The sequence below is a fragment of the Notothenia rossii genome (assembly GCF_949606895.1).
Source record: "Notothenia rossii genome assembly, chromosome: 9".
Lineage (NCBI taxonomy): Eukaryota > Metazoa > Chordata > Actinopteri > Perciformes > Nototheniidae > Notothenia > Notothenia rossii.
In genome coordinates this window covers 7526136-7545962 of record NC_136907.1, presented here as the reverse complement: position 1 = coordinate 7545962, position 19827 = coordinate 7526136, and the positions used below count along the sequence as shown (strand labels likewise).

The window sequence follows — 19827 nt, the reverse complement described above, 5'->3', positions numbered from 1 at the left end:
GAAATAGAGGGATATGAGGCATGGCTAGAATGGGTGATCTGTTTGGTATTTTGAGCAAAACACTTCATAGACATGTTTTTATCTGAGATCTATGCTATTGCCTAAAAATAGCATGATAGGTCCACTTTAAGCGTCTGTGAGACAGTGTAGGCACAGATCATTGGCACACTTTCTTTGAAATGTGAGAGTAAGATGGCTTTGGTGCATACAAACTGGCAGGTAAAAAATGATTTATGAGTCAACTAAATGTCATCATCCGTTTCCATCATCAGCCTCTCCGCCTACTGCTTCAAGCATTTTCGGGTGAAAATCCCCAAATACTTAGAAAATTGATTTCCAGTTAATCCAAATTGAAAAAAGTTGTTCTGAACTAAAACTGTGGTAGAAGTCTCTAATGTCAAAGAGGTTCATGTAGGTTTCTCGTGAAGACATCATGTCCCTAATCTACTGCTTCTCCCACTGCTTCATGCATTTTAAGTCAGGTGAAATCTCAAATTTCCCTTTTAAAGAATTTCCTTTTGTTCAGTTCATCCGAATGAAGTTTTGAAACGTTTTTTGTATTAAATAAAGTGTGTTTAAATATTTTAATGTCACAGAGGTTCATGTAGGTTACTCCTGAAAGCAACATTTAGCCCTAAAAAAACAAGCATTATTCATAGGGCCATTTTAGGTGTCCCAAACACCCGCTTTTCTGAAAATACTCTTAATTATTGCACCAACATAACTAGGAGGACACAGTCTCTATATTCATTGAGATTTATATGGACTTAGAGTTTACAAAGCCATTCATGTGTGTTGATGTGTAAAGCCCCCTGAGACAAATGTGTTTTGTGGTGTTGGGCTGTATAAATACAATTTAGATTGAAGATATGATGATTATGAGAAAGCCACCTCATAATGTATCTGTCATTTCCTTCTTCAATATATGTTTGATGCAACAAGAGAGAAAAAAAGCACGTCTCATATGCAGTACATACATTTCAACAGCGTAGGCACACATTTTACTTTACAAGAAAAGCTATAATTGAAATTGAAACTGAAATAAATACCTTAATACACTATATGGATGATTATTGATTTCAGTCGTATATATAGACAAGCTTTAAGGACATCTTAAGGCGAGGAGACATGGCTGGTTTTCAATTTTCAATGAGTTTGTTTTATTACTGAGTCTATTCCCCTAAACATATCCTGTTCTCCATACATTTCCTCTGGCTCCTTTTAATTCGCTTTTTTAATATAGTAAATGTGTATCAAAATGAAAGTGATATATCGTTTTATCTTGCATCGAGTTGAATGAGCTCAATAGGTTTCCACTTGTGTGAGCATAAGGATCGTCTCAATTAGGAAATTCCTGTTATTTATTTATATTTAGCAGGTTTTATGGTCCACTAGAATATAATATCATGATCTCTTTTAAAGATCTGAGAGCAGTTTTTATATCACTCTTGACATTTTAAGCCCTGGACAAAACAACAACTATTTAATGAGTTATATTGGACTGTTGATAATGTTACCTCATTGAAGATAAGCTGCTGTGCCGGACCGACACTTCACTGGGTGTTGGCAAATAAAAAAAACTTCTACCAACAGAACAGTGTGTGGTCAAACTAAACTTATAAGTGCATTTAAGTGAGTTGGTAGGTCTCTATTTAAATTTTAAGTCCAACCAAATGACTAAGGCTTTTCTTGTTCTGCATTTTGACGCTGTCTTCTGTATACTGCATGTAATATATGGTATTGTACATATTTATATAAAAAATAAACCAGCAGAAATAAACAAATATATGTTCACTTTCCAGTTATGAAAGGCTAGTTTGCTAATGCTGGCAGATTTTAAAATAACTTTTTGTTAGGATGGAAAAGGATGGCGGGTGGTCCATTTACAGTTTCCAGCCTCTGAATGAAGGTGAACAGCAACTGGGCAAACCTGTGAGGGGGAATAGAAAATGTTCAGAGATGAAAAACAGTCAAATTGTTTTAAAGGTCACCTATTATGCAAAATCCACTTGTTCATGTCTTTTCTACATCAACATGTGTCCCCTCTGTGTAAAGAGACTCTGAAAGTTTCAGGAAAAAAGATTCTCTCTCTTTTAGTCCTGATCCATTTACACAGGCTGCTGCACCCCCGCTGTCTCAGGGAGAGATACCGCAAGTCCTTCCTTCCTGCAGCCATCAGACTGTACAACCAGCACAGCCCCTAGTAGAACCACCCCCCCCCCCCCCCCACACACACATACCACAACACAGACTATAACACCCCTTGCTGTTAAATACCAACCAACTATGTGCAATATGTGCAATATATATATATATATATGCCGTTAACACTGTGCTATATATACACCTGGCTGCTAAATCCTTAGAACTGTTACAGGATGTGTATTTTGAAAATGATATTTTTTACTTTTTTTTTTATTATATCATAACTTAGTACTTTTTAATGCATGTAACATATGTAACATTAATCTGTCTGTGGCTCTTTTTTCTGCTCTAACTACGTACATTTCCCCTCTGTGGGACTAATAAAGTTATTCTGATTCTGATAAAAACCTGTCTGAAAATGAGCTGATCAGATTTTGGCCACTTTATGATGTCATAACGATTTTTTGTCTTGTGTAACCATTAGCCAATCACCAACCAGGGTAACACCATTACCATTAACTTCCTGCCGGACGCTTATGTCAGTCTCACCTTTTTGTCCCCCACCATGGCTCCTACCCTGACACCCAGCTGTGTGTGGTGGTCTTCACCCTTTGGGGGAACCCAGCTGAGGGGTCAAAGTTAAAGTCGAGGGCCCCGCCATCCATCAGGGTGTCATGGAGCACCGTCTCCATGTCACATTCAAGCCTCTCGATGGACACGTTGTCCAGGTCGCTGGGCAGCCGCTCCTGGTGATGAAGGTGAGGGTGAACCGAGCCGAGCGCCCTGTAGCCGCTGGTGTTGCCGTAGCCCGTGGAAACAGAGTAAGTGTGTGTGGGGTGTGTGTGAGGCAGCTGCATGAATGTCCTCAGGCTGGTCATTCGATGAGGGGCCCCTGAAGGACTAGTCAGACTAGTCAGGGGGATCATGTTACAGCTATTCAAATCGTGTGAGCTCGGAGGACCCTGTCTATGTATAGCTTGTGGATTTACATGAGGGTGGCTCTGAGGAGGATTCATCATTTTCGCCCCGTTGTGACCCCCCATGTGGCTCTGGCGGCTGTAAGGGGGCAGTTGGCAACCTCCCCTCCCCACCTCCCTATTGGCTTCTGCTTCTGAGGTCAGTAGCTCTTTGAGGAGGCCAGCAGGGCAGATGTACTGGTTCTCATAAGCCCCAAAGCCCGGCTTGGTCTGTGGGAGCGCCTGCATGGGGGCGGGGGGCAGGTTACTCATCCTGACCTGGCTGTACATGCATTTACGGTAGTCTTTCTGTGGTAGCGGGGTCAAGCCGGGGGAGCTGTAGGGGCCGCTCTGAAGCATGGCAGCATTTGATGAATGTGCGGAGTCAGAAACCAGCTGTGGGGTTTTAGGGGGCAGCAGGTTCAGGTTATCCAGCAGACCCTCCATGACCATCTCTGAGCCGTGTATGGACCCGGCCACCTCGGACAGGCTGGGAAGAGAGGAGGTGATCTTGGTTCCCGACGCTCCGGGGTACATCATGTGGCCCTCAGACTCCCCCAGGTCGTCCGGGTCCGGAGGGAAAGGCGAGTGGCAGCCGCTCAGGGTGCTGGCGTCAGAGCTGGTGCGCGTCCTGAAGGAGCTCCAGGCTTCAAAGTCCTCGTTGCTGTGAGAGTTTGGGCTCCCCAGCCAGTTGGAGTACTGGGAACCAGGGCTGCCGTCCCCCCCCTCAACCCCCTCCTGTAGAGCCATCTAAAGATCGGAAAACATGAACCAGGCTACCATTAATAAACAACACTATAAATATGTTTTTTTACTAAAGATGATGTTTCCTAAAAAAAAGTGTGTCTTGTATTTGTAGCAATAAATATAATTATTGCTTTACGGTCATTTTAGGTATATTCAGTATGTTTTAGTGCCATTTTAAACATATTTTTATGATTAAATCGATCTTGAATTGTGATTATTTTCCACAGGATAATCGTTTTCTAAAGAGCAGATGACTGTATTTTCTAAAAAGTCAAACTATTCTATAAACACAGATTTACCAGAGCTGTGAGAAAAACACATGGCAGTATGTTTTAGTGCCATTTTAAACATATTTGTATTATTATAAGGATTATATCTTGAATAGTGATTATTTGCCACAGGATAATCGTGACTTAGAGCACATTTTCTAAGAGAGCAGATGACTGTATTTTCAAAGAATCTAACTTCTAGAGATTAAGCAGAGCAGTGAGAAAAATCCACACATACAGAACACACTGATGGTATGAGCGAGTATAGTGTTAATAAAAAGGGGGACTGTACCTTTTTCTTTGTGGCCCTTCCTCGGCTCTTGGCGAACTTACTGTTGTTGTTGTCCATGGAGGCGGCTCTGCGGCGCGGCGACTTACCGCTCTTACCCCCATCGGGGTTCAACATCCACCAGGAGCTTTTGCCCGTCCCCTCGTTCTGTATGCGCACAAAGCGGCTGTGCAGCGACAGGTTGTGTCTGATGGAGTTCTGCGTGGAGAAAAGATTTGAACATTTGTAAACAGAGAAAAGGCGGGAAGACTTAAAATATAGAATTACTAGTTATGTTTAAACAAAACAAATGAATCAGTAAGCTAATCTGAGTGTCACAATATTAGTTTCTGTTGATTTCTGATTCTTTAGATATAAAATGCATTCTAAATAAAAACAAGAGAAAGAAAATAGGATGTTTTTCCCATAGGTGTATTATGCACGACAACAGAACAAAATCACCGAGGGGAAATAAGATATTTTCGGATAAGAAATGTGTCCTCTGCTCATAGATTTGATTTAAAGGAAAACCTTTCATGAAGTATATTCATACACACCAACAATGAAACACATGAGCACATACTACGGTTCAAAAAAGCAGAAATAAAATCTGAGCTCGCAGAACATTTTAGTTTAACACACACAGTTAAGCTCACACACACTATTTTATGAACATATAGGTTCAACTGCTGAATTAGAAAAAGAACAAATGAACCAAAGAAAGTGAAAACCATAAATCAGATTCAGGCAGTAGGCGTATAGATTCACAATTAAAGTATTAGCTTACAGAACAGTACAGCTAACAAAGGAGAAATAACATCTGCTTCTTTTAAAACAAATAAAACATGCTGTTTTTTAGCTTTTTAGTTACATTGTAATCCTGCTAGTAATTGTTTGGTATACTGATTGAATCCATTACATGTAATCTGTTACTCCCCAAGCCTGGTTGCAAGATCTCTTTGGACTTTGAGGAAGCTACAATGTGGAGTCTGAATAACAGGATTTCTTTCCAAATGTTATTTTATTATGATAAACAACACTGACCCTCTGGTGAGGTGGCACAAGTTATCCCTAATCGCTTCTTACAGGGAATGAGATGAGAAGGTGAATTGCTGCAGAGGAACTATTTGCCACTTCTCATACCGAGTGGAGAAGGAGCTGTTGAGGGTGAGTGTGACGTCAAAGCCAGCAGATGAACAGGAAGTATGCATACGTCCATATCCTCCGTCAACAATATTATGTCGACTGAGCCTTTTCCACTCCACACTCTCCAGCAACATTTATAAGTTACTTTGGCTTGAGGAAGCAAGAAAGGGATATGTCATGTCATTAATTGTACACTATATAAATAAACGGACCATGTCAGAACAGCCAGTGCTTGCTTAAAAAAGTCCTACATCAGAGTTGATTAGGGTGGTCATCCTTCTCCCTCCTCACCGTAAGCCATAATCATATGTTTCCTGTGATTTACACAATGTCTGATCAGCACATGCTTTTCCCACCCTTCCACCAGCAGCAAATTCTTCAGAAAATGAGACTGCATTGCTTTGGGGTTTACCCAACTTGCTCCCTTTTTAAAAAGAAAGCGTGGTCACATTTGTCCTTATGCCAACATGTATACACCTAAAGCCTCACTCAGTCCTCTCTCTCTAATGCTATGTTATGAACTCTAAAAAGAACGCAGAGGCGCCTCCTGCGGTAACTCTCTCAGGAAGAAAAACAGCGATGGTTAAGGAACACAGACATGGTCACACAGGACACAGATGCACTATAGACTGCTCTCAATGGATATTAAATGTTGGTCGTGGGTTGGGAGCATTCATTGCATATCCGAAGATTGAGAAATAAATACATTTCTAATCATTTTGTTCAAAGTTATAACTATGTCTGCTCCAGAGCTTCTCTTAATAACTGGACTTAAATCCCACTGGACATTTTACATTCATATTCTATCTAATATTGAATAATCCATTCTTGCACAATAATATCCTGCATTATATTTGTTACTGGAAATGTGTATTTCCACATGTATATATATGTTTTATCTTTTAACGCTATTTCTGAAATATATTGGACTGTTTATTTCTGTGTCTTAGTTTCTCTTATGCACATTGCCTTGTGTTTTTTTATGCTGCTGCAACGCAAACAATTCCCAATGAAGTACCTATCTATCTATCCATCCATCCATCTATCATCCATCTATCCGTCTATCCATCCATCCATCTATCTATCCATCTATCCATCCATCTATCTATCCATCCATCCATCTATCTATCCATCCATCTATCCATCTATATCCATCTATCTATCCATCCATCTATCTATCCATCTATCCATCCATCCATCCATCCATCTATCTATCCATCCATCTATCCATCTATCATCCATCTATCCGTCTATCCATCCATCCATCCATCTATCCATCCATCTATCCGTCTATCCATCCATCCATCCATCTATCCATCCATCTATCCGTCTATCCATCCATCCATCCATCTATCCATCCATCTATCCATCTATCCATCCATCCATCTATCCATCCATCCATCTATCATCCATCTATCCGTCTATCCATCCATCCATCCATCCATCCATCCATCCATCCATCCATCCATCTATCCATCCATCCATCTATCCATCCATCTATCTATCCATCTATCCATCCATCCATCCATCCATCTATCTATCCATCCATCTATCCATCTATCCATCCATCTATCCATCCATCCATCCATCTATCATCCATCTATCCGTCTATCCATCCATCCATCCATCTATCCATCCATCTATCCATCTATCCATCCATCTATCCATCTATCCGTCTATCCATCCATCCATCCATCTATCCATCCATCCATCCATCCATCCATCCATCTATCCATCTATCCATCCATCTATCCATCTATCCATCTATCCATCCATCCATCTATCATCCATCTATCCGTCTATCCATCCATCCATCCATCCATCCATCCATCCATCTATCTATCTATCCATCCATCCATCTATCCATCTATCCATCCATCTATCTATCTATCCATCCATCTATCCATCTATCCATCCATCTATCTATCTATCCATCTATCCATCCATCTATCCATCCATCTATCCATCTATCCATCCATCCATCTATCCATCCATCCATCTATCATCCATCTATCCGTCTATCCATCCATCCATCCATCCATCCATCCATCCATCCATCCATCTATCCATCTATCCATCCATCTATCTATCTATCCATCTATCTATCTATCCATCTATCCATCCATCCATCTATCATCCATCTATCCATCTATCCATCCATCCATCCATCCATCCATCCATCTATCCATCTATCTATCTATCTATCCATCCATCCATCCATCTATCCATCTAGAACCTGAATGACACTTCAAGTAATTGTAGGAATAGAACATACTAAGGATATTGTGTGTGCGCATTGTTTTGGATGACTGTCCCCATACAAAGGCACTGAACCACGGCAAGCTTCAGCTCAAACTATACATCCACGGTGGCTTTGTGGAGGCAGCGAGCTGTGCATGAATGAGAAATGTTTTACTGGAAAAGAAGGCAGGGGGGGAGGTTACAGAGTTCGAGTTGAGGATGGGGAGGGACGTCAGAGTGAGATGTTTTTGCCGGCAGAGCTGAGGTCAATGGGTTCACTCTTCACTGTGTGCTGAACACGAGCTCCTCAGCCTGCGCTCACAAAGACATGCAAACAGGTTGAATGGAGCTCAGTGGATAGTGCGTTGAACTTCGAATCAGGGGGTAGCAAGTTCGAGTCCCACTGCAGTCAGCATGTCGTTGTGTCCCTTGGCAAGACACTTCACTCCAAATTGCTCCTGTGGGGATTGCCCACAGTACTGAATAGGGATGCACCGAATATTCGGCCACCGAAAATTATCGGCCGAAAATAGTTAAAAAGGCCCTTTCAGCTTTCGGCCGAAAGGGCACCGAAAAAATATCACCGAATGTCAGAGAACAGGGTTACGTTGATCATACTCCGCATATTTGTCCGGGTGTTTTGATTTCAAGTGGTGGAGTAATCCCGAAGTGGTGAAAGTCTTTGCAGTTACACCCCCTCGAGAAATGTCAGCTGAACATATTTTACAAATCGCAATCCGCGCCTCTTTCTCTGATATTTTGAAATATCTCCAAGCGGCAGACATGTTGGCTGTGAGCCAGCCGGTCGCACGCTGTGCTTGTTGCCGCGTTTTGATTACGTCATCACAACAACACGTTAGGTTACCAAACTTATAGGTGCATTTGTTGTTGTTGAAGGCCTGGCTGTTACAGTCTTTATTTACACTATTTTGTTGTGGGCCTACTGGCCTCGATGTTTATGCAGTTTTAGAGCACCTTGGCTTTGTTCTGAATGCACTTTGTTGTAGTTATTCTACAGAGAAAAGAAAATGCACTTGACTTGGAATTAATACTGTATGCATTCAAAAGTGCTGAATAAATGTTTTATGGACCCATAATAGTGATTATTATTTAAGTTAAGTTTTGCCATAATCATGTCTTTTTCCATAATCAGGTAGCTGAACAACATTGGTAAAAAATGTATACATTATATATATATATATATTTCTATTAATCATTTTCGGCCTTTCGGCATTCGGTTTTCGGCCAACTGTTTCCTAGTACTGAATGTATGTAAGTCGCTTTGGATAAAAGCGTCTCACAAGTGAAATGTAATGGAGTAGGAGCAGAGAGAGGAGAAGATTCACAGACATGCTGCTGGCTGTACTTTCTGACTCACCACAACAAACCCCCCCACCCGGTCTCCTCCCTTCTCTTCCACTGACTTTTAAATAAGGCTTCCTGTGTCGGAGGACATCCTGCACATGCTGAAGAGACGTGAAGGGGAGTTAACACTCACTCCATATCCTCACAAGGCAATACAAATCTGACTCAGGTTAAGGATAGGACAGAAAGTAGATGATTTTATCGTGGAACGTGATGAAAAAAACTCCCAATTGTTTGAATTTGGTAATTTCTATTTGCAGAATAAGTGTGAATATCCTCATATAAGCTGTCTATTATGGTAGACATGTTAGAAATACTGTGTTTTAAGTAAAGTGATTTATGATTATGTATGTATTAAGAACAGATTCCCTCAATGTTAGTTTATTTTACTTTGTGGATCCATCATTTATGCGGCCGGGGGCTTACTATTCGTGATTAGTTTAAAAAGGGAAAGGGAAAATCTTTAATTTTGTCGATAAAAAAGGTGAGCTGTTAGTGTTTCAATAAATATAATTGTTACTCCACAAAATGCAAGATTAAATAAATCCACTCTGCATTATTTGTATTGCAAAATGATTGTCTTCTCATTTTCTGTCTTTGTGCAAAACAATAAGAGAGCAAATATTTTCTGAAATGTCAAACTGTTCCTTTAACATAGTTGTGATTCGACGTGATTTTATCATGACCTTCTCTCCCTTTTACTTGATCTCAATCTGTAACCAGAAGACAGGAAATGAGTCATAAGCAGAGGACGAGAGAACTGAGCGATGTGTTGCACAGCTTCAGTCTGTGAACTAACTTCACTAAAACCAAGTCGACATGTCTCGCTCGCAGATAGCTGAGATCACTAGTGATATGCAAATGCTGACTGCCTACAATAGATCATGGGCTGCATGACTGGGCCCTGGGAAGAGGAATTTCTCTACTCTGCCAGGGATAATCCTTGTCTGAGACAGACCTCACCTCAGCCCAAAGAGAACAAAAGACATCCCCTGCCTCACTAATTCAGGCGGTGCCCCATTCACACATCATGCCTCTGAAAGCCTGACCCAAGGTGGCCTATATGCTGCTAAACTTTTTTATAAAACATATTGTCACGGTCCTCATGTTTTAACCGGCTTTGAAGTTAAATATGTGCACCTGTAGCTGCATATGAATGTGGGGCATTAAGAAGCCTGTGTGCCCCTCATTGACCTTTCACGGCTACTAAGTTCCCAGGCACAGATTACAGACTGCAAGTGATGTAAAGGATCTATTAAGTACGTTGAGCAGTGATCAAACACAAGCTTGTAGAATAAATAGGATGCATTAGATACAAATATGTCATTAGAAAATATTTTAATATGATGCTGTTTGCGTCTTGCTTAGTGTTTGTAGGTAGAGTCATGTCAATTGACTTTTCTGTGGTTAAAATATAAGCTTTGTAGCTACCGAACATCTATTTCCATTCTTGATATTGCCTTTAATAATTATAATATGCTAAGAATTCATCTATTAGCTTATATGTCTCTGTGAAATAATTAAACTGAAGAATGAGAGTTTTAACATCGCTCTGTTTCTAGGTCAGTGGGTGCAAGGATGCCTGACATGGGAAAGGTCTTGTTGCTTCTGACTAAATCTATTTACAGTTTGCCCTGTCAAATGCACTCAATGATCTCAAAATCATCTGTGTTCAATATTTGTATGTGACAAACTGCTGCTGCATGAAGTGACTCCTCCTACTGGACTTCAAAACAATCAACACAGCTAACACAGCTGCTGTTTCTTGTGTAGTGAAGCATGAGTAACGGTCGCAGGGTGAGTGAGTAAACAAACAAGGCCCAGTTGCAGGGACAGGTGCAGCCACACAGTGAAAGTGGCCTCACGTGCAACTGATCCAAACGTTTTACATATAGATCCAGACGCAACCACAGACTGGAGAGAGGATCCCCACAGGAGAACCACTGGGGAGACCACTGGGGAGACCATCTGCTACTCATATCTGTAACTCCGCTTTAAATCAATGAGGCGTGATACTTAGCGAGTGACGAAAATAACGGAGGGAAAAAGAGAGCCCCTTTAAAACATGTCTTGGCCTATAAGTTTAAAACCATGTAAAACTCAGAGGTTAAGCTGCTGCCAAAATGATCCACGGTCTCGTATTACCAGTAGCATATTGTGGCTAACGTAAGCTAATGTTAGCAGACTCCATGTATGGCTGTGTTGCTGACATTAGGCTATTGTAGCATTTTGCTAACGTTTTCTATATGTATGCTACTGCTACGCTAAGTTTCAGCATGTCACCAGAGCATTTTCTTTGGTTGTATCCCATAATAGAAAACACCAAGTTAATTGAAATGTTCAGAAATAAGCAAACGTATTCAGTAATATCAGTTACGGTACTTAAAGTTAGCTAATATTATCTCATTTTAGCAACCATTAGCCCTTAGTAATACCAAACCACGTGAGGTTGTGGCAGTTTTGTAAGAGTAAGAATATAACTTCTTCTGTAAAGTCTCACTTGAATCAGTACCCTCCCAGATTGTATCCATCTTGCTTTAAGCTGCATCATGTTTATATTTTCTAATCAAGCTTCATGGCTTGCTAGTTGGAATATTTGTCCAAAAATCACATTAAGAGTAAAATAAGGAAGCGTGCTAATCTCTTAGGCAGACTATTATTCTTGACCAGTTTGTTGGCCAGTGCCTTAAGGCGTTCAGAATGTCATTACAAATATTGGCTTTCTATAACTTATGTGGTTTAATGCTAAAAAAAAGAAAGAATCATGTATAAAATAAGGATAACACTTGTTGTTAGTGTGTCTTATTGGGACACATTACATCTCTTGACATACTTACTTATTTTAAATTGATTGTACAATTATTAAAATGTCTAATAATTGCAAAAATGATTCTTCTAAAAGACAATACTGCAGCCATATTTTGTATTCCTGTCTAATTAAAATTGCAAGACACAAAGACAGCAATGTATTCAGCTGCTAAATGAAAAAAAGGGGAAACCATCTTATTTTTAAAAAGCAAATTTCTTGTTGATCTTGTGAGACAAGTGTTCACACTGTTTGACTTAACACACTGCTTCTTTATCTTGCACTTTATGAAGGCTCTTGCTGGGTGCAAAAATACCATTGAAGATGTCTGACAGTAAATCAGAGCTGCTAACTTTCATATCTGTAGTCACTTTGCTATACCACCACAGAGCAGAACGATATGCAGGGTGAAAAAGAGTGCACAGAACTTGCAGAGATTACAGTAAAAGGACAAGCCACTTCCTGACAGTGTCTTCCTGTGCACCCTTCCCCCCTTTCTCCTCTGACCCAGGAAGATGAAAATGAGTGTGGGCCCTGAGTTTAGTGTTAAAAAAAAAAGGCGAGCGCTGTAGAAGAAGAGCCCTCGAGCTTTGTGTGCAGACCACGTCGCCTCTTCGTGGCTCCCGGCACAATACAGGTTACTTCATTAACACTGAGCATCAAACCGAGTGACCTACTTTTGCAATGGCTTCAAAGTGGGGCTATGAAAAGGAATGGGGAACTTTGTGTTGGGAGCTCAGGCTTGAATATACAACCAGGAGGAAAATGAGCATGATGAACACTTTAAAACATCCTCACTTGATGTGCAACTCATAAAAAGAAAAGTTAATATTAAGAAAGCCGATTACAAACTTGATCTATAAGCTTCTACAGTCTAATCTTGAGGTTCTTTGCACACTTTAAAAAGGTTAAGAAGGCCAACTGTTTTTGTACAGGCTTGGACACTAATCTCAATTACTTCTGATTCCTTTCCTTTGTCTTCACACAATATTTCTCCACTTGCCTCTGCACCCGTGTCCATTATATTTTTGCATAATGGATTTGAGGCCAGGTTCTTTTTGTGAACAGAATATAGAGAGGGGGATTATTATTGTGTGGGACTGGAGGACAATGCAGAAAGCCACATGCCGTAGATTCCACAGACTCACACATGTGTAGACAGCAGACTGTACACAGGCATCAGCCAACAGAAAGCCAGTCAGCTGACGGCTCCCCTCCCTCCCTGAAGCTATATGCGCTCCTCATTGAAAAGCCCCTGCCCCAAGCCTCCTTTTCTTCATGGGGTTACTTGAAGCTTTCAGTGGGCCTCTTAAGTTAAGGGTAGGCCTCCCTTTTTTAACCTTGTGATCCCAAGACAAATAGCAGACTTTTTCCTGCCTCTTTTAGTGGCCTCTTTTCAGGTCCGTGTCCTCAAACCGAGTTCACAAACCCTCAGTAGAACCCCTCATTTGTTTAAAAGTTGCCCATAAAGAAGCAAACAATTGTAATTAAAAAATAGAAGTTGGTTTGTTTATACATGTTAGCAGCTCTGTGACGCTTTTCTTACACTGTTGCCATTGATGACAAAGTTGTAGATTTAATGTTAACTATGTTCAATATCTTACAGTAAATTACCAATATCATTTGCTACAGCATTAGGAAACTTAACAATATAATGTATGTCATAACTTTGCAAGTGTTTAGTCATTATATCAGTGTTTGACAAACTAACAACTTCGATGTGAAATCACACCGACAGCAACCAAAAGGTGTGCCCCTAAATGCATGGCAATCCAATGGTTGGCGAGTCTTTAAACTTATAACCACAGAAAACAGATCTCACAGTGACTCATCCACAGGGCAACAGTCATTTGTAAAATTGTGTGGCAAACCGTCAGGATTAAGCCGATAGAACCACATTTTACCTGTGGTTATCTGAATAAACGTCACTTTCTGGTCTGATTTATTAATAATGTATATCCTTTATTTACATTTTAGTTACTTTTCATTGGCCATCAATAATCGCAAATCTTAATTTGGATGAAAGTCAGAGTATAGGTCAATTATATCTAACTTCCATCAGCTGTCATTTGAACTGGGAGATGTTGTTCCAATGGAGTGAGTTTGTTTCACTTAGCAGCTCAGTTTATCTTGAATAAATAGTGTTAGTGTTGTTTGTGACTTGTTCTGGTCGTACGCAGACATCAGGCGCCAGATTTGTCGTGTAGGGGCCCTTTGGACATCTGCGTTGAATAATGTACTTAAATAAAACCACTTCACAGTGAGTACAAACACAACTGCAGGCGGTCACAGAACTGTGTATTTATCTGTTGCATACATACATGTAAATATCTAAATGGACTACAATCCAATGGAGAGTTTCAGAGTTGAGGTATTATTGAAAACAATCTGGCTCCCTGGTCAAAAGGTCAATGGGATATTTCTCCTGGATTTCGGATTATTGCGGAAAATAAGCTGTTTCACACAAAAGTTTATGATACTTACATATTTTGTTGATGATTTGGAAAGGGTTCGTGCAATCATCATGCAGGCCAAAAAACCCCGGCTACAAACAAACTACACTTCAGCCACATGACTTCAACGTCAACACCATTAAGCTAAGGCAGACTAGTGTTTGGCCTAATGACGTTTAATGTCCACAACAACATCTGCAGTCTAATTAAAGAGGCCCTATTATGCTTTTTGGGGTTTTCACTCTCCTATAGAGGGTTATACAGGTTTGTTGTGCATGTAGGTCTGCAATGGCTAAAGGAAAAAGTTCTCCCACACATTCTCCCCCCTGCCTGAAACGCCTCCTTTGGACTCCTTTGTTTACTTCTGCAACATAGTGATATCACTATGTAACACTCGTGCTTCTATTGGCAACATTGTACACATTGTACGTGATAGGCTAAAGGGCGGGACATCTCTAAGCGGTTGACCAATCACAACAGAGCCGGCTAGCTAACTAATCAGAGCAGACTGGGCTCTGGTTTCAGACAGAGGGTGAAAAGAGGTGCTGCAGCTACAGGCACTATGAGAAAAATAAAGAGCTTTTTGAACATTAAAGCATGGAGACATGTCACAGTAGAGACACTAAATACAAATGTGAACCTGAAAATGAGCAGAATAGGGACGCTTGTAAGCAGATGTCTTTTGTTTAGACACAAAAAAACGTACAAATTGGGTATTTCTGACATACTTGATGTTGTAGAACCAAATGTTAAAGTATCTTAAGCTTGTGTTACCCCCCCTTGGTTCAGTCATTTAACAATACTAACAAAAAACATCAATATCTTTAAATCAAGGAACCCAGAACTGCAAAAATGCAAACTGATATCCGGATATCAGGGCTCTATATGGCCTTTACGCGCTTCATGACCTTTTGAAAAGTGCCGTTGTTAAAAAACGGTCTTAGATGTTTGCGAATGAACACCTCAGTTCTTCTGCGCCAGGTTAACTACTCAGCAGTGCTGCTTCCTGTTCCGTTATTTAAGGTCACAGTTCGCTGAGAAAAACAGTGGCATTACCAGTAAGATGGTAAAGTACCCTTGCATGTTGCACACTGCCACTCTTAGACCCACCAACACCCCATGGGAACCAGTCCTCCCAGTTGGCAGGGGCCCTCTCTTGTGGTAGAGGCGTCACGATCACCGCAATATTTTTGGAGGGAAACAAAACATTATTTCCATGACATGAGGGAGACAGGAAGCTACAGTATAGCTGCAGCAGCATTGCCCTCGCCCTGCCCTCCACCCACCTTCAGTTATTTAGGTGGAGCTGTATAATCACTGAGGTTCAAACTCAACGCCCTCCACCCACCATGAGGTCTCTGGCTAATCTCTATCTTTCATTACAATCATGTATGCGAATAGTAAAGTCAACACATGATGATACAAAAGATCCTAACAACCAGGTTGATGATTTCTTTTAGCATATGGCGGGGAATGGAATAAAATGACTTTACATAGAATTAGACACAAACATGATTTATCGATGTCTGGCCTCTCCTGTCGGGCCCTCCTCTTTTTCCAGCCCTGACCCTCGTGTTTTGCAGGGCGGGATGTTAACACATGGCACTGTTTTCCATCCACTCTGCAGGAAATGCATCATACTTCATTGTGGGGGGGGGGGGGGACTGTCGTGTTTTCTGAACAGGAAAGTGTAAAAATAACTATCAGCCGGTGGTTCCGAAGCCCAACGAAGCATGCCAACGTTCAGGAATGCAGAGGTTGATTTAATATAAAGATAAACACCTTTGTGCTATTGTCAAAGAGGGATTTGCTGCTTCATTGAATGGCACACGATGCAAAGAGTGGCTACAGCAAAAAAGACTGTTATGTGGAGTTAAATGCTAAAGTATTAACAAAATGATTTCTATTTCAGATATCCAATTTGTGTCCAAACTTAAGTAGCAGTAGAGTGGAGAACAGCGGAGGATTAGAGCAACACGTCTGCTGAGGTAGTTTGAATGTCTGGTTAGATTTCATTGATTGCTGAAGCTATTGTTAGTTGTGTCGATATATATTCGCATACTTAAATATCTTGGTGCATAAAGGTGCAGTTGGCCCTTTGAAAAGTGTAACTCTCAGTGCTCAATTGGAACAAACACCTCCAACAGAAGGCTTGAGAGAGGGCAGAGGAGGAAGTGACAGGATAAAGAGCAGCAATCCCTTTCTCCAAGCTGCAGCATCCGCTGAGGAAACTCTAGAAGACAGGGACACAAAGATATGAGCGCACAGCTCAGGAATGGAGGATGTTTGACGTTGTTCCCAGCATTCCCTTCTCCTAAGCCCCTTCCCCTCCGACACACTCCCCAACACTGATTGAGCTGTTTGTGTCGCCTCCTGTTATTGTCAGGGGGAGAGCCCTAAAACAGTTGACTCCGTGTTGCTCCCCTGGCCGAAACCCCATGGCACTCCCACCAGCAACGACTGTACATGTAACCAATAATGAACCGCGGAGAGATGAAGAAAAGAAGGAAAAGGAGGCTAACCAGAGCCACAAGTCAGACGCTGTGATCAAGTTCTCACAAAGGGCTGTTGAACAATTGAAACTATAATTGATTGAGGTTCACAAAGGCATTTCCTGACATAACTTCAAAATTACGTCTCGTGAGAATGCAAGGGTTACAGGAAGGGCTACAAATCTGTAATCAGAAATTATTTCAGAGTGTGCTTGTTTCATTAACGTTTACTTCACTTTTTCTGTCCTCACTTTCTATCCATCATGGCTGAGTAACTTCCTTACCCCGGCGAGATGTTATTAAGACCCAGATTAGCTTGTTTGCACAGGCATTAGGCTCCTGCTTTTCCCTGCTAGACATTTCCAGGGCCAGAAAGCACAGCTTTGTAAAATTCCAGGACTGTACCAAATTTTCCATGACTGTGGAAATGCTGCATAGTCCATGAGTCGGTATGTTTTGTGCTTGTAATGGATAGATTGTTCCAACACAGAGAGAACTATTCTAGATGTTTGGGATGTTTACAGCAAGATTTACTGGCTGCTTCAGAGCTTTATGTTTCCTCACTGACACAGCAGAGAGGCGTGTGCTATAGCTGACAGAGGAAACCACTCCAACACTTCAAAGGTTACTAACAAGCCAAAGTTCAGAAGCCAAACTCAAGAGCAACCACTGAGCAGTTTTTAAATGATAGATAAAGAAACAAGTATTGTTTTTCATGTATTCATTAGTTTTAGATTCAATTAGATGCATGGCTCAGAGTACTGAGGATATACAGTTTGGCAGTAGAAATTCAAATGGGTATAAACACTATACCCTGAAGTATAGAAATGTAATACACTAAGTATAGACAGTAGTTCATAGACACTAAGAAAGAATAAATATGATGACACTATTGACGTTTTTTTTAAACCTGTGTTAAGCCAAGATATTTCTAATGAATGATCCCCTAAAGCACTGAATTGCAAACAAGTATTGGCTTGAAATAAAAGTACAGAGCATAAAATCCACATGCAAAGTTATAAAAGTGCTCTGTCTGGTTCATCATCGCGACAGACTGAGTGACCACATTACATTGAGTGAGGTCACACCAGGTATTTGTACTGCTTTGGGAAACAGTTGCTATGACAACACTGACTGGCGAGTAGGAAAAAACAGGTACAAAACACATGGACTTCAGCCATCATTCATTTTTGTTATTTACTGCGACATTTCAGAATGCTTTCTTAAATTCCCTATAATGGAGAATATTGAACAGAATATTATAGAAACCTGTTTCTAACTGCTCCAACACTTTCCCCTTCAACAACCACCATTTACATATCTGTATTGTCTTCACACTGAGCATTGTACATTCATATTTGATTTAAAATGCAACGTTTTGCACACTTATTGCATGTATTCGACAGATAGACTACAGATATGTTTCACTGTCATTATGAATTTTACTTTTATTTTATTTTCTTATTTTGATTTGTTTATATCTAGTGTTTATGTTTGTTTATGTACCTTTCTCATCTTCATATTATGTTCAATTCCTTGTTTACAGTAGGCTACTGCTGCTGTGACGAAAACATTCCCAAATTGGGATCAATAAAGTCAATCTTATCTTAGCCAACTTCTGTTGAGTGTTAGCTAGAGTTAAGTTACTGCAGAATAAACTAATCTACATGCTATTTCATTTTAAATAGCATGTATTTAAAGAAAGTAAAATCATTTTGGAAAAACTGCATCAGAAAGTTTGCCAAAGTGTTTTGGAAAGTATTGTGCAGGTGTGCTGCTAAGTTACAGCATTGAATGACACGTGTGTTAATGTTATGTTTATACTTTTGGTTTGGCGTTAAATGGTTACATCTCAACCATGAACGCACCTCAGCTTCTTAACACTCACTCACCTTCCAGCCCGCGGAGCTGTTGCTGTCTCCCTTATCCTTGAAGTAAGGCACGTTCTTCACCATCCAGTCGTAAATCTGAGACAGAGTCAGCCTCTTCTCAGGTGAGCTGTCTATGGCCTTGGTGATCAGGTCGGCGTACGACATGTTCCCCCAGGCGTTGCGGCGGGACGAGCTGCTTTTCCTCGGTCCGGAGGTGCTGCTGCCCGGAGGAGTGACGCCCGGAGAGGGGACCTGCTGAGCGGGCATCTGAGGACCGGGGAGCGGCTGCTGCTGGAGGGGATGGAGGTGGTGCTGCTGCTGTGGAGGGACACAATTCCCCTCTCGACACTGAAAGTCACTCTGCTCCGCATACTCTTCATAGTCCTCCTCTAACAAGCCGAGGCTGCTGATGAAGTCGGTGTTTCCTCCGGGCTCCTGCTGCACTGAGGGGGCCGGGGAGGAGGTGTTGGAGCCGGCCGGGTCGCTGAGCTCCGGGCGGGGCAGCGGCCAGGTGCAGGACCGCGGTCGGGAGAGAGGCTCGAATTCCGGGTCTATTTCGACCGGCTGCGGTACCTCAGCCATGCCTGTGTCAAACTTACTGTCACAGACGCTCGCATACACAAATAAATAATGGGGGGGGGGAATCAAAATCAACAGGTAAAAGTGGTTTTGCGTCCACACACACACACCAGACAAGAGGTTTGCAATTTAAAAGTTGGACAAATGTTTGGTTTAAAGTCTTCACTGAAGTCACACCATCCTGCACCGACTGGTCTCTACTCTCAACTGTCAGTGAGTGTGATGTTGCCTTCAAGGACCACACACAGGCTCCGTCATCCTGCTCATACAACTTGAAGGTGCGTTCAAATGCTCTGGTGGCAAGTAGAAGGAGTAGAAGCCGTGTTAAATAAATGCACTATGTTTTTTTTACAAGGGGAAGTTGAGCTTGAATAATTTCCTAAAGAAATTATGAATTAGACCACATTATACTCTTCGTGGTTTTTTAGAGTAATGAGGAGCTGTAGACCACAAACACTCATGATATCCTACACATATACACACAAATAA

General features: G+C 41.2%; 1 protein-coding gene and 1 long non-coding RNA gene across 2 annotated transcripts in view; one reads left to right on the top strand and one right to left on the bottom strand.

Annotated features, from left to right (window-relative positions):
* The window catches only part of LOC307019405, a 199230-nt gene extending 198735 nt beyond the window's left edge, over positions 1-495 (top strand). The window contains exon 2 of the long non-coding RNA XR_013802645.1: positions 19-495. This is a non-coding gene — a long non-coding RNA (uncharacterized lncRNA). The remainder of the gene's footprint in view (positions 1-18) is intronic.
* Positions 496-1132: 637 nt separating this feature from the next.
* LOC307019404 (forkhead box protein O1-A-like) lies at positions 1133-19590 on the bottom strand. The gene is made up of 4 exons (XM_079650267.1): positions 18781-19590; positions 4410-4604; positions 2695-3851; positions 1133-1930 (listed from the first exon to the last, which is right to left on the bottom strand). The coding sequence occupies exons 1-3, from the start codon at positions 19339-19341 to the stop codon at positions 2718-2720; spliced, it is 1890 nt and encodes a 629-aa protein (XP_079506393.1). The 5' UTR covers positions 19342-19590; the 3' UTR covers positions 1133-1930; positions 2695-2717.
* Between the last annotated feature and the right edge of the window lie 237 nt (positions 19591-19827).